Genomic DNA, 13,350 nt, shown 5'->3' on the forward strand with positions numbered 1-13,350 from the left:
TGTGGGAAGGAGCCACAGGGAGCTAGAGGTCTTCTACTGAAAGACAGCCATGGGGGGGGGGGGATGAGTCAATATGCTTGAATGTGAATGTCTTTACATGTTTTCTTCTTTGTAATTATGTCAGGTGCACAGAGCAAATGTTTTACAGATTATGTGGTGTTGGAACAGCACTAGGAAGACCTGGGTTTCAATTTCCATTCAACTATGAGGTACAGTCATTGTCTCTCACCATAATTTACCTAAGTTGTTGTGATGCTTCAAAGAAAAAAGGTTGCATGTGCTATCCTGAACTCCTTGGAGGGCATGTAAGATAAGAAGACAGTGTTTTATGATAACTGTGAAAATTGTGCTTGATACAATTAGCCACAGAGATTGGGAAAAAATGTAGGCAGGAATCAAGCTAGCTTGGAACATCACAGAAACAATTTTGGTCCTACGTAGATAAAATTAAGCAAAAACAGAATCAAACTTGTTTTTATCATTTTCAAATAACTCTGAGAAGGTTTTTTTTAAAGACAGACACACTAAGATGGATGAGCTGAATTATCTCAACATTGTCCTTGTGTGAACGAAATGTCCTGAAGTTTTGGGGTGATGAAGGGGTTTTATTCCTTAGGAGCCCATTCATCTACATATTGTATTAGAAAAAAATATTCTTTTTTAATGCAAGGGATAAAAGGACTGAAACAAATGTTGCTACTGCCAAAATAATCTTAGGCCCTTTCCGCACGGGCCATAAACGGTGGCTTGGGGACGGCAAAAACGTTGTCCCCAGGCCACCGTTTGCACAGGGGGCGCAGCTGCGTCACAGCCACGCCGCCCTCGCGCCGGCTGCTCGTCCCGACGCCGGCGTTTTCCCGGCGCGCTTCAAAGCGCACTTGTTGAGGAAACGCCGGCTGGAAGCCGCTGCCGTGCGAACGGCAGCGGCTTCCCGGCGCTTCCCCCCCTCCCTCCCTGTACTTACCTTGTCCCCGGGCCTCCAGCGCGTCGCCGAGGCCTGGGGACACGCCCCCCTGCCCTGCACCGCTGGAGCAGCGCAGGGCCAGGGGGGCGTGTCCCCAGGCCTTGGCGACGTGCTGGAGGCCCGGGGACATGCCGGGTCAGCCGGGCGCCGGCGCTCCATGGCGCCGGCTGCCCGGCTCTTTCTAGGACGCCGACCCGGCCGCTTCCGCATTCGTGCAGAAATGGCCTAAGTGTCATTACTTTAATCAAATAAACAAAGTTTCCAAGGGGGGGGGATAAGTGTCCAGTAACAAATGGCTTAATAAAGCAAATCCCTACATCTCAACACATCTGTCTCTAGGGATGTTAAAATTGAAATTCACCCAATCAAGAGATTATACATTTAATTTTTTAAAGCAAATGAAAACTAGGGCAAACTCCCTGGTCAGAAATGTTAGTGTTAATAGACAAACACAGCTCCCCAAATTACAGACTTTGGTTATCCCAAGTTAAAACATAAGGATAAATATGAGGATTTTTTAAGTGAATGAAAAAGATAAACCAATTATGTGCCATTTTAACCGATTAGCTAAAAGTATTTATCAGACTGAGTTTTAAACAAACAAACAAATCCCAGGAAAAATGTACACATCTGAATTGCCAAAACTGATAGAAAATATTTAGATGTTCTTGATAAAATATTGCTACTATGCAGTTAGGATGAAACAAAGAGATCTTTTTTGTTGTTTCCTGGAATTAGCAGTGCACAGAACTGTTACCATTTGTAGCCATTTACAAAGAAGAAGACACATACAGGCAGATGCTAATAGCCTCTGCCTTGCTTTATAACCCAATTTCCATACTTCATTGTTTGCTGCTTATACCACTTAGTGGACCCCAGAAAAGCATCCAAAAAATTGCATTCATCAGCAGACTCTACACAAATCTTGCCTTTTTTACAGCTATAAAATTCTGCTCCTTTTTGCTGTTAGTATTTGTGAAAATGCAGCTTGGTGGCCGTCAACCATCATCTCGGTAAATATTCTTTCGGCAGCCCAGTCAAGTTTCTGTCCCTCAGAGCTTTGTCCACAGTCATAATATGTTTATTGATCAGATCTTTCATTTCCATTGTGAATGGCTCAAATCTCTTCCGCCTGGCACCTCCCCGCTTGAAATTCCCATCACGGTTGTTTTCCACACAGAGCAGCCGGTCTTCGTTGACATGGACATTCAAAAATTCTACCATTTTTTTGAGTTGGGATAGTAGGTTCTGCTTCAAGTCTTCATAGTGAACAACAAGGAGACGTTTCCCATATTTCAGCCAGTCAAGAACATGAGAAGCCCACCAGGATGCGTAGCTGTTGACAAAATCTGGCCACTCTGTATAGGACAAAAAACAATGAAGACTTTGTTTTGTCTTGTCATCAAAGAAGTCAGACCTACCAGAGAGGAAGCTTTTGGTCAGTGCTTTCCTCACAGACAGCTGCCTAGTAGCTAGCTTGCTGTATTCTCAACATCAGGTAAAAAAATTGTTGCCATTTGTTGCCATTTACTAATTTGTTGCCATTTGTTGCCATTTCCTAATGTATACTGCTTTATAGTATCTACTGCTGTATTAGATGCCGGACTTTAAGTTTATGTTTGAAGTTGCTTTTCATCTTATTTTATCTGCTGTTCCTACTAATCAACCTTTTCATGAATTTTAATAATTTTAGTGATTTTATAATTTTGTTGTAAACCCCTTTGTAAACCATGTAGGGACAAATAGCTGAAGACTTTTAAAAAACTGGAATCCATCAAATATCCATCCAAACCATAAAGGAATGAGTGAGCAAATGTTCTTTGTTTTGTGCCTTGTTATATGCCCATTAGGGTGATTTGTTTGTGTTTTTTGACACGTTACAATTTTTCACTTTTCACTACTGAGTCTATAGATTTGTTTATTTTATATATGCATGTTTTTATTTGTAATATTCAGTTTATCTATGCTCCATTTATCCCATTTTACACACACACACACACACACACACACACACACACACACACACACACACACACACACACACACACACACACACACACACACACACACACACACACACTTATTGACAGGCATACAAAGTGGTGTAGAAAGAGGGTGCAGGGGGACTTGAGCTCCAGGCTCAAATCCCTAGGGAATACATGCAGGGCCACCCCTCTTACAAGTGCACCTCACCCCCAAAGTCCTCATAGAATTCAGGCCAGGAGTGTTGTTGGACACTGGACAGCAGAGATTGTCCCATGCCATAACTTCCCAAAAGCTCAGGAGCAGGGCCAGGGGCTCAGTCTGGATCAGGGCCATGGACTCACTCAGGAGCAGGGCCAGAGACTCACTCTGCCCCCAAACTCCATATTTGATGCTGGCCTCAGCTTGCCTGGGTCAAGCTTTAAACTGCAGGATTCTAGCCTTTTTTGCAGAGCTCTTTGAACTATTTCCCCAAAAATCCTAAATGTTTTGTTGCCTGTTTCCCACTATTCTGCAAGGCACATGTTTCAGCACCAACTTTTGTCTGTTTGGTTTTCTTTTCCCTCAAAACATCATACCTGAAGGATGACCTCTCTCCATATTGCCCTCTGCTGATCTGAGGTGAACCTTTTGGAAATCCCCAGCCCAAAAGACGTCCGGCTAGCCTCAACGAGGGCCAGGGCCTTCTTGGTCCTGGCCCCCACCTGGTGGAACAAGCTCCCTACGGAGATCAGGGCCCAGCAGGATATAAACGAGTTCTGCTGGGCCTGTAAGAGGGAGCTGTTCTGCCAGCCGGGATGAACCACCATATTACACGGTGGCCTCCTGGGGACTGTGCAGAAAAGTAGCCATTTTTGATTATTGCTATTCTGTTATTGAATTGCTGTTTTATAATTTAATGGTTTTAACTGTCCTTATGCTGTTTATTGGCTGTATGCCGGCCTGAGCCCCTTGGGGAATGGGCGACTTGGAAATCGAAAAATCAATCGATTAACCATCTGAGTCAATCAAGAATTATGTTGAGAATGTGACTGCTTCACTGACAGCCAAATTTGACTTTATGATCAAGGGGAAATACTTGGACAGGAAGAGCCTCGACCATTTTCATATTTCTAAGACCTTTTTTATTCCATGACTTGAGGAAAAAAGAAAAAGCTTAGATCCTTTTACCTTTGCTTTTCCAGTTTCGATCTGTAGCATACCCAAGGTGGCCAGCACATTTCCGATTAAATTCTGCCACAAGGGACTTGTAGGGATTCCGTATCAGCAAGATGGCTGAATCAAACATTTCGATTTCCTTTCTGCTGCTCTCATGTGTTTTGACACAAATAGTCCTTCGACTTCTCCAGTGATCTTTTTCCCCTTTAAATCCTGTATTTTAAAATATACATGTACATAGTTATGAGCTTAGGCTGCCTGTGCATGGCTCTACAGCTATCATTTTGCTTAGTTATCTGATTGATAGTAACCTTAGCCTTCAAAAATAACATTAATACTTCTTAATGACTGTCAAAGCCCCCTACCCCCGGCCTAGAATTCAGCTTTCAAGTGTGACATCCACAGAGCATGAGAGAGAGAGAGAGAGTGAAAGAGAGAGAGACCTAAAAGGAATTCACAGCTTCCTGCAGCTTTGGGGTGTAGTTGCTCTCTTTGTGGACCTGGTGCAGGATTAGTGTGATGAACGGAGACCAGACAATCAGTTTCTTCATTCCAAAGAAAGAAATGCTTTATTGAAAGGCTTTGACCCATCCAAGGCCTTGCAAACAATGATACAAAAACATCAGAAAAGTATCCAAGAAAACTGTGCTCCAACCCCCACAGAAACCTTCACATGTTGAACCAGACCAGTCTGGGAAAAGCGCCAAGAATAAACAGATAATACAGACAGCATAACTTCAAAGCAGGTGTTAATCTATAACTGACCAACATTCCAATCCACTCTTCACAATTAGCAGCTGTGCTGTCTCACTGCAGAAGATAATGTGACTCCACTATAGTCTGCTTATATGTTTGGAAATAAAGGAAGTATAAAAAAAGTCACCACAAGTCTCTCCAGGACTCCTAAGTTGTAGCTAGGAAGTGGCCAGGAAGTGTCCACTTTGCAGGGAACATTAATTTACCTATCAACTTTTATTAAAGACACACACTTTTTAAAATTAAAGCACACCTCTATTTCGATTGTGACATGATGATTTTCATTTAAAGAGCAAAAGTTAGTTTTTTGGTAAACAAATAAACAACAAATTGGGTGCATTTAATGTTTTCTTCATCATCAGAATATGACAGTGCTCTAAAATAGAATAATAGAGAGGGGGTCATACAGGCCGTCTAGTGAAACCCCCTCCTCAATGCAGGACCAGCCTAGAGCATCCCAGACAAGTATTTTCCAGTCACTGCTTAGCGACTGCCAGTGAGCAAGAGCTCACCCCCTGCCTAGTCAGCTCATTCCACTGCTGAACTACTCTAAGTGTTATTTTCCCCCTAATATCTGGCTGATACCCAAGGACATAGGTAAGGGGGGGTTCTCGGGTTCAGACCTCCCATTGCATGTCTGAAACTCCGCCCACCATTTGTGGGGTTTTTTGGTATTTTAAAGTGTTTTTTCGGTTTTTGGCTTGCAGGGGACGCATTTTTAGGCTAGTGGCACCAAAATTTCAGGCTATCGACAGGTGAGGCTCCTGTTGATACCTGCCAAGTTTGGTGAAGTTTGGTTCAGGGGGTCCAAAGTTATGGACCTCCAAAGGGGGTGCCCCATCCCCCACTGTTTCCAATGGGAGCTAATAGTAGATGGGGCTACCTTTTTGAGGGTCCATATCTTTGGACTTCCTGAACCAAACTTCACTAAGAATAGGTGGTATCATCAGGAGAGTCTCCTTCTGACACCAGACAGGTTTGGTGAATGTTGGCTTAGGGGGTTCAAAGTTATGGACTCCCAAAGGGGGTGCCCCACCCCCCATTGTTTCCAATAGGAGCTAATAGAAGATGGGGGCTACACCTTTGAAGGTCCATAACCCTGGGTAGTAACATCAGGTCCATAACCTGGGTAGTATCATCAGGAGATTCTCCTAAAGATACCCTGACAGTTTGGTGCTGCTGGCTTAACAATTGCACCCCTGACAGCAGGAAAATTGACCCCCCCCCCGATTTCCCCAGATTCTCCTTTTGAATCCAACCCCTTCGGCATGGATTTAAAGGGAGAATCTGAGGTCCCCAGTTTAAACCTTCAAAGTGATGCTGTTTCAGGGTGGGGAATAATCCACCCCAAAACAGCATCACTTTCAATGTTGTTTTAACTGGGGACCCCAGATTCTCCCTTTAAGAAGGATTTAAAAGGAGAATCTGGGCTCCCTAATTTAAACACCATTGGAAGTGATGCTGTTTGGGGGTGGATTTCAGCATCACAGCAGCCACCCACGGGGTGTGTGTGTGCAAACCTCAGGTTTTGCACCAGGCTCCATTTTCCCTAGCTACCCCTCTACCTGGAGGGGAGGGAGAATGGACTGCCGCTACCAGCTGGGAGCTCAGCTGGTGGGAGGGTGGGGCAGGCAGGGCAGGGGAGTCTGCCATCTCTGCTTTTATAAGCACTGAGGCCAGGGGCAGGGCTTGGGGAGATGTGGCCATGCCCCCAGGGGTGAGTGGGGGCGTGGCCTTGCCCCTGAACCCCCCCATAAAAAATCTATACCAATGTCACTGCTTATACCTTTCCACCTGTAATTTAAACCCATTATTGTAAGTCTTATCCTCTGCTGCCAACAGGAACAACACTGTGCCCTCCTCTAATTGACAGCCTTTCAAATACTAGGGAGCAGCCATGCCCCCACTCAATGTCAGAATGTTCCTAGTTCTGATGGGTGGGGGAAGGGGTGCTCAGGGTAAGGGATGCTTCTCTCCCTTCCCGGCCAGTTGGTCCAGGGCTTTGTGTAGCTCAATTTCCTTATCTGTGTGAAATGCCTTCTGTCTTTTGAACTTTCACTTTGATCTTGTGAGAACGGGGTTGGCACCTTGGCCAGGGGTGGGGGGAACAAGGGAACTTAACCCCAAACTTTGCTTGTGATCTCCAGAATCCTCAATCACTGTTCTGGATCTTTAGTATTCCCAATAAAAACTATAGTTAATATCTACAGTTTCTTTATTTTGGACTAAAATTTGACATTTTGAGGATTCTCTATTCTTGATCTGGGCCCCATGTCTGCGATGGATGGGACCTCAGGGAAGCAGATTGTAGACCCTGAGGTAAAAGGCCTGGGGGACAACGGAGACCCAGGGAGCACCAGAGAATCCAAGACTGATGGTGTTGGGGAACCCCAGAACCCCATGGGGGAGAACCTGGGGGTCGGGGTGCAACCAGTATGGGTGGATCTCTCCTTGGTTGTAGTGGGCCTCCTACCCCTCATGGCCCAGCAACCCATATGGCTCCCTTACCAATTGCTGGCACCCACCCATGAGCCAGGCCAAGGCTGGCAGTTCCCGCCAGGGTGACAGGAGTTGGCTTGGTTCATGCAAGACTCCATTGAGGAGGAGGAGAATGTGGACTGGGGTGAGTACGGGTGAGTCCCATGGTGAGCCACAGAGTAGTAGCAGGTGGAGCATGAGAAGTTGCACCAGAGGGTCAACCACCTCCTCTGGGACATGGTCTTGTTGCATGCAAGGGAGAAGGCAAGATCGGCTGAAAAGCTAGGACTACGGTGAGACCCAAAGTGGGACCCACCAGCACCAGCGGCCCTGCCAGGGGGACCCAGCTAACCAGGGAAAGCTGGTGGACCCCCTGCCTGGTCCACTGCTGCTGCCACTGCCCCCTGGACCCCTGTTGCCTTTGGCGCCACGGCTGGGCGAGCCACGCCACCGTGGGGAACTGAAAGTCCATTTTGACGGTAAGACCGACACCTTCCCATACTTTTTGGTACTGGTTGAAGTGCATATGCAGCAGTATGGCATAGAGGGGTGAGGGACCACTGGTAAATTGGCCTCTGCAGCGTGCAGAGGCCAAGTGGGTACAAAGGAGAGGAGACGGTTCCATAGATATGAGGGCCCGAGGCTGCGGAGTGCCTTAAGCACCAAAAACTTGAAGGGATTGGGAGCCAATGTAAGTGGTGCAAAATGGGGGAGATGTGATCCCACATAGAGGCCCCCATGAGAAGTCACGTTGCTGCATGTTGGACCAATTTCATATTCAGGATCAACCACAAGGGAAGGCCTGCATAGAGTGAGTTGCAATACTCTAGCCTGGAGGTGACTGTGGCTTGGAACACTGTGGCCATGTTGGTGAGAGAGATAGGGGGGCAGGCGTCAAGCTTAGTGTTTGTGGAAAAAATGCCACTTGGGTTGTGCGGGTCACCTGGGTCTCCATAGATAGAGACGAACCCAGGTGAACTCCGAGGCTACAAATAGAGGAAGTAATTGAACGGAAGACTCCCTCTGGCAATGGTGCCTGAAATCCCGTGGCTCCCCCTTTGTGACCTACCCACAGGACCTCTGTCTTCCCACTCCCAGCAAAACATACATGGCTCTCAGCCCAACCAATTCTTTTCCTAATTTCCTAATCACAACAACCCTATGAGGTAGGTTGTTAGCCTGAGAAACAACTCCAAACCAGTGCAAGTGGGTATTAAGCATGTAAATCTCTCACAAATCATCTCCAGCAAAACATTTACCAAACAAATGTCAGCATCATCTCTCACAAAACACCTCCAGTAAAACAGCATCACTTTCAATGGTGTTTAAATGAGGGAGCTCAGATTCTTCTTTTAAATCTACCTTAAAGGGAGAATCTGGGGTCCCTGGTTAAAACAAAATTGAAAGTGATGCTGTTTGGGGGTGGATTCTCCCCCACCCTGAAACAGCATTATTTTTGAGGGTTGGAGATTCAGATGAAACAAATACCAGATTCGGCTGGAATCTGGGCAAATTTGGGCACATTCGGACAAAAACTGTACGATTATGTCCTGTCCAAACATGAACAAATGCGAATGCAAGGTATTTGGGCTTTTGGGGGGTATTTTTGGTGTTTTTTCGGCCTGCAAAGTGCACATTTTTAAAGCTAGCGGCACCATGATTTCAGGGCATCATCCAGAGACTGCCCTGATGATACCACCTGAGTTTGGCGATGTTTGGTTCAGGGGCAGCAAAGTTATGGACGCCCAAATGGAATGCCCCATCCCCATTGTTTTCAATGGGAGCTAACATGAGATGGGGGTTACCCATTTGAGGGACCATAACTCCTGAACCTAACTTCACCAAACTTGGGTGGCATCATAAGAATAGTTAACAGATGATACCCTGAAATTTTGGTGTCACTAGCTTTAAAAATACACCCCTTCCAGGCACCCCAAGACATTTGCCCAAGATTCTTTGTTTTGCAGTTATTTTTTCTCCATTGTAGCCAATGAAGAATTTCTGAGGCAGGCTGCACATTTTTGAAGATAGAGGCACCAGACTTTCAAGGGGGCTCCAGGAAGCCCTCCTGGTAATAGCATCCAGGCTTTGAGACCTTTGCTTCTGAGGGTCCAATTTTATGGGCCGCCCAAAAGGCTTATTTTGTTTCCCTGCTCCTGCACGTGAAGCCTGATGGCTGAGTTCTCTCAGAACTTCTCAGCACCCGCATCCACCCACCCACCCTCAAAAGCAAAGCTCACCAAGCTTAGATGCTATTACTCAAGGCCTCTTTGAGCCGCCATGAAAGTCTGGCGCCTCTATCTTCAAAAATGTGTGGTCACTGCTTACACACTCAGAAATTCCCCAAAATCTGCCAGGCTTTTCAGCAAGTTTTTGGTGCGAAAATTATTTTTCCCCCATAGACTTCAATGGGGCTTTCTGTTATGCCCAGCTCCGTGGTAGAGGTTTCAACCGGAGGCACTGTGGTAGTGGTCTTTCTCTGGGTGGGGGCACATTTCCTGCAGGGCTGCTGGTGTGAGTCTCCTGAAAGGAACCAGCCAACTTTGCTAAAGTTTGCCTGTGATGGCCGAATGCTGTGGGCATCAGGTTCACCTTAACCTCGGTGCCCACAGCATTTTCCTCTTCCACGCACATTTTAGCAAATTTGGCTGGTTTCTTTCAGGAGACTCACACCAGCAGCTACAGGAAATGCCCCCACCCAGAGCAAGATTCCTGTTGAAACCTCTACCACAGAGCCATCTGGGCGTAACAGAAAGCCCCATTGAAGTCTATGGTGGGAAAAGTAATTTTTCCCACCACAGAACTTGCTGAAGAGCCTGGCAGATTCTGGGGAATGTCTGAGTGTGTAAGCGCTGGCTGCACATTTTTGAAGATAGAGGCACCAGACTTTCAAGGTGGCTCCAAGACGCCTTGAGTAATAGCATCCAAGCTTGGTGAGCTTTGCTTCTGGAGTGGGGGGGAGTTGAGAGAGTTCTGAGAGAACTCAGCCCACAGGCTTTCATGTGCAGGAGCATGGAAACAAAATAAGCCTTTTGGGGGCCCATAAAATCAAACCCCTAGAAGCAAAAGCCTCCAAACCTGGATGCTATTACCAGGAGGCCCTCCTGGAGCCACCCTGAAAGTCTGGTGCCTCTACCTTCAAACATATGCAGACTGCCTACGCACTCAGAAATTCCCCATTGGCTACAATGGAGCAAAGTCACTGCAAAACAAAGAATTTGGGCAAATTTCTTGGGGTGCCTGGAAGGGGTGTATTTTTAAAGCTAGTGACACCAAAATTTCAGGGTATCATCTGGTAACTATTCTTATGATACCACCCAGGTTTGGTGAAGTTATGTCCAGGGGGACCAAAGTTATGGTCCCTCAAATGGGTAGCCTCCATCTCATGTTAGCTCCCATTGAAAACAATGGGGATAGGGCACCCCCTTTGGGGGTCCATAACTTTGCTGCCCCTGAACCAAACATCATCAAACTTGGGTGGTATCATCAGAACAGTATCTGGATGGTACCCTGAAAATTTGGAGCAACTAACCTTAAAAATGCGCCCCCTGCAGGCCAAAACGTGAAAAAACACTTAAAAATTTAAAAACACACAAATGACCCTGAAATGTTGGTGCCCCCCACATGACCAAATGGGGCGCCCGGGGACATAGGGTACCCCCTGTCCCTAGGCAGGTACACCACTGCATTGTAGTCAGCACTGAGAGAAAAGGAAGAGAGCCAGCATGGTGCAGTGGTTAAGAGCAGTAGACTCTAATCTAGTTTGAGTTCCACTCCTTCACATGCGCAGTGGGCTCTAATCTCAAAAAGTGAGTTCAGATCCCTGCTTGTCCACATGAAGCTTGCTGGGCTAGTCACAGCTCTCTCAGAACTCTCTCAGCCCCATCTATTTCACAAGCTGCCTGCTGTGGTGGGGGAGGGGAGGGGGTGGGGGTGGGGGGAAGGCTCCTTTGAAACTCCTTATGGGAAAGTGGGGTATAAAAGGCAACTGTTCTTCCCAGCACCAATGAGTAATAGCTGCTGAACTCATAGGGGCTGCCAGATCATGAGATTTCCTAAATAATTAGAACTGGGTGGGTGGAACTTTCATTCTCCAGCATGGCTAGCAATTGCCAGTTCCATTCCAAAGATATCCTGGAAGAGTTGGCCATAAAATAAGCTGGGATCAGTTAGCACTATACCTTTATTGTACAGAGTCCCATCAAAGTAGTAGCTTCCCGTATAGAATCCTGTAGCGTGTTCTATGAGATGGCGGGCCCAGGTGTTTCCAGCTCCAGGAAAGCTTGACAGAGCAACAAATGCTTTGGATTTTGTAGGGAGAAACTTCCGGTCAGTACATCGGGTATCTGTAACCAAGTACAGATGCTATTTCATTAACACTGTAACTTTTACCATATTGAATACTAAGGTATCAGATTGCTTTCTGCTCAGCACCATTCAGTGTTAATTGAGTGCATGTGAAAAACATACATACATTGAGAAGAATGCAGCCACAAGACTCTTCAGTCTAAAGCTAACCTAGATGAAGCATAGGGACAAGAGCATGTATTTCTACCCTACCTACTAGGCATAACTGTTCTACTTTTCACATCACAGGTTGTTTGTTCATTGCACTAATGCTTGAAAAGGCCACACATATGTAAATTCAACATGTGCCCACCAGCCTGTTGAGAAAAAGGAGGGATTTTGATTTATTAAGACAAATTTTTACAAAAGAATGAAATAAGGTATGGTTGGAGAATTTCATTCACTTTGGAAATTGCATTAACTAATGGCAAAAGAATAATCACTACAGTAGAGCAAGTGAAGCAACTTACAAAACAGTTACCTACTGAGGACACACCTAAAGAATCTGGGAGAAGATAGCAAATCTCCACCTACCTCAACAAAGAATTCACCAAAATCAAAAAGAGGAAAGGAAATCAAAGATGAATTCATTAAAAAAGAAGCTAAGTTGCAGCACTCAAGTAAAATGGACAAAATGAAGATTGTATCAATTAATATTAATGGTTTAAATTTCCCATCCAAGCAAACAAAAATATTTAAACAATTCAAAAGCAAAGTGCAGATATACTATGTATCCAAGAAACTCATCTAAAGAAAAAAAGAATATATTTTAAATAGTAAGACATTGGGCAAAGTGTATTTGGCATTAGCAAATAAAAAGAAGTCATGATTCATATTAATAATTCAAACATAAATGTTGTAGAAGAATTAAAACACCCAGAAGAAAAATATATTCTTTTGAAGATTAGCCTCCCAGAAGGCAAGGTCTACACATCAGCTTTGATTTGTGCCCCCCAAAAATGCAGGAGAAAAAATTTATGAATTTTTTCAATCCATATTAGACTTTTAAGAAGGAGAGTTAATGATCTTCAGTGACAAGAATTGGACAGAGTTAATGCACAAAAAGACAGATCTAAAAGAACCAAAGGAGGCAGATCTCCCAAAATGTTTTAATTAATATGGAAATACTGCAGTTAGAAAATGCATGGAAAATTAAAAATCTGAAAACCAGTGATTATATTTTTTTCTGATAGACATCAGTCATATTCAAAGATAGATATGTGTTAGATATCTAAAACTATAATCATTAATCTAGAGAGTGTGAATATACAACCAAAGATTTTTGCAGATCATAATTTGTTAGAACTAATTTGGCAACAAAATAAATGCAAAAGAGGAACATGGAGATTAAATGATAATCTTTTACTGCAAGAATAAGTTGTAAAGAAATGTAGAAAGGACGTAGAATTTTTTAAAAATCAACCATACATCTGATATCCTTATTGTAACAATTTGGGAAACCAGTGGCTCTTATATGAGAGGGAATTTAATAGCTGAGGCTGCAAAACAAGAGAAGGAAAAATTGGAACAAACCAAGAATTTATTGAATAGATAACAAGTGTTGGAGGAACGGCACAAAAATTACCTTGATAAAGCAATCCTAATTGAGGTTAAGCAATTAAGGAGCCAAATAGAATCGAGTCGAATCGAATACCTTTAATGAC

General features: G+C 44.7%; 1 protein-coding gene across 4 annotated transcripts in view; it reads right to left on the minus strand.

The window, feature by feature from the left end:
• Nucleotides 1-1,331: 1,331 nt before the first annotated feature.
• The window catches only part of WSCD1 (WSC domain containing 1), a 98,078-nt gene continuing 86,059 nt past the window's right edge, over nucleotides 1,332-13,350 (minus strand). For all 4 annotated transcript variants that reach the window (XM_048518754.1, XM_048518755.1, XM_048518752.1 and 1 more), the window contains 3 exons: nucleotides 11,521-11,685; nucleotides 4,118-4,318; nucleotides 1,332-2,322 (listed from right to left, as the gene is read on the minus strand). In XM_048518754.1, coding sequence (XP_048374711.1) covers nucleotides 1,970-2,322; nucleotides 4,118-4,318; nucleotides 11,521-11,685 — 719 coding nt within the window. In that variant the 3' untranslated portion in view covers nucleotides 1,332-1,969. The remainder of the gene's footprint in view (nucleotides 2,323-4,117; nucleotides 4,319-11,520; nucleotides 11,686-13,350) is intronic.

The sequence above is a fragment of the Sphaerodactylus townsendi genome, linkage group LG16, assembly GCF_021028975.2.
Source record: "Sphaerodactylus townsendi isolate TG3544 linkage group LG16, MPM_Stown_v2.3, whole genome shotgun sequence".
Lineage (NCBI taxonomy): Eukaryota > Metazoa > Chordata > Lepidosauria > Squamata > Sphaerodactylidae > Sphaerodactylus > Sphaerodactylus townsendi.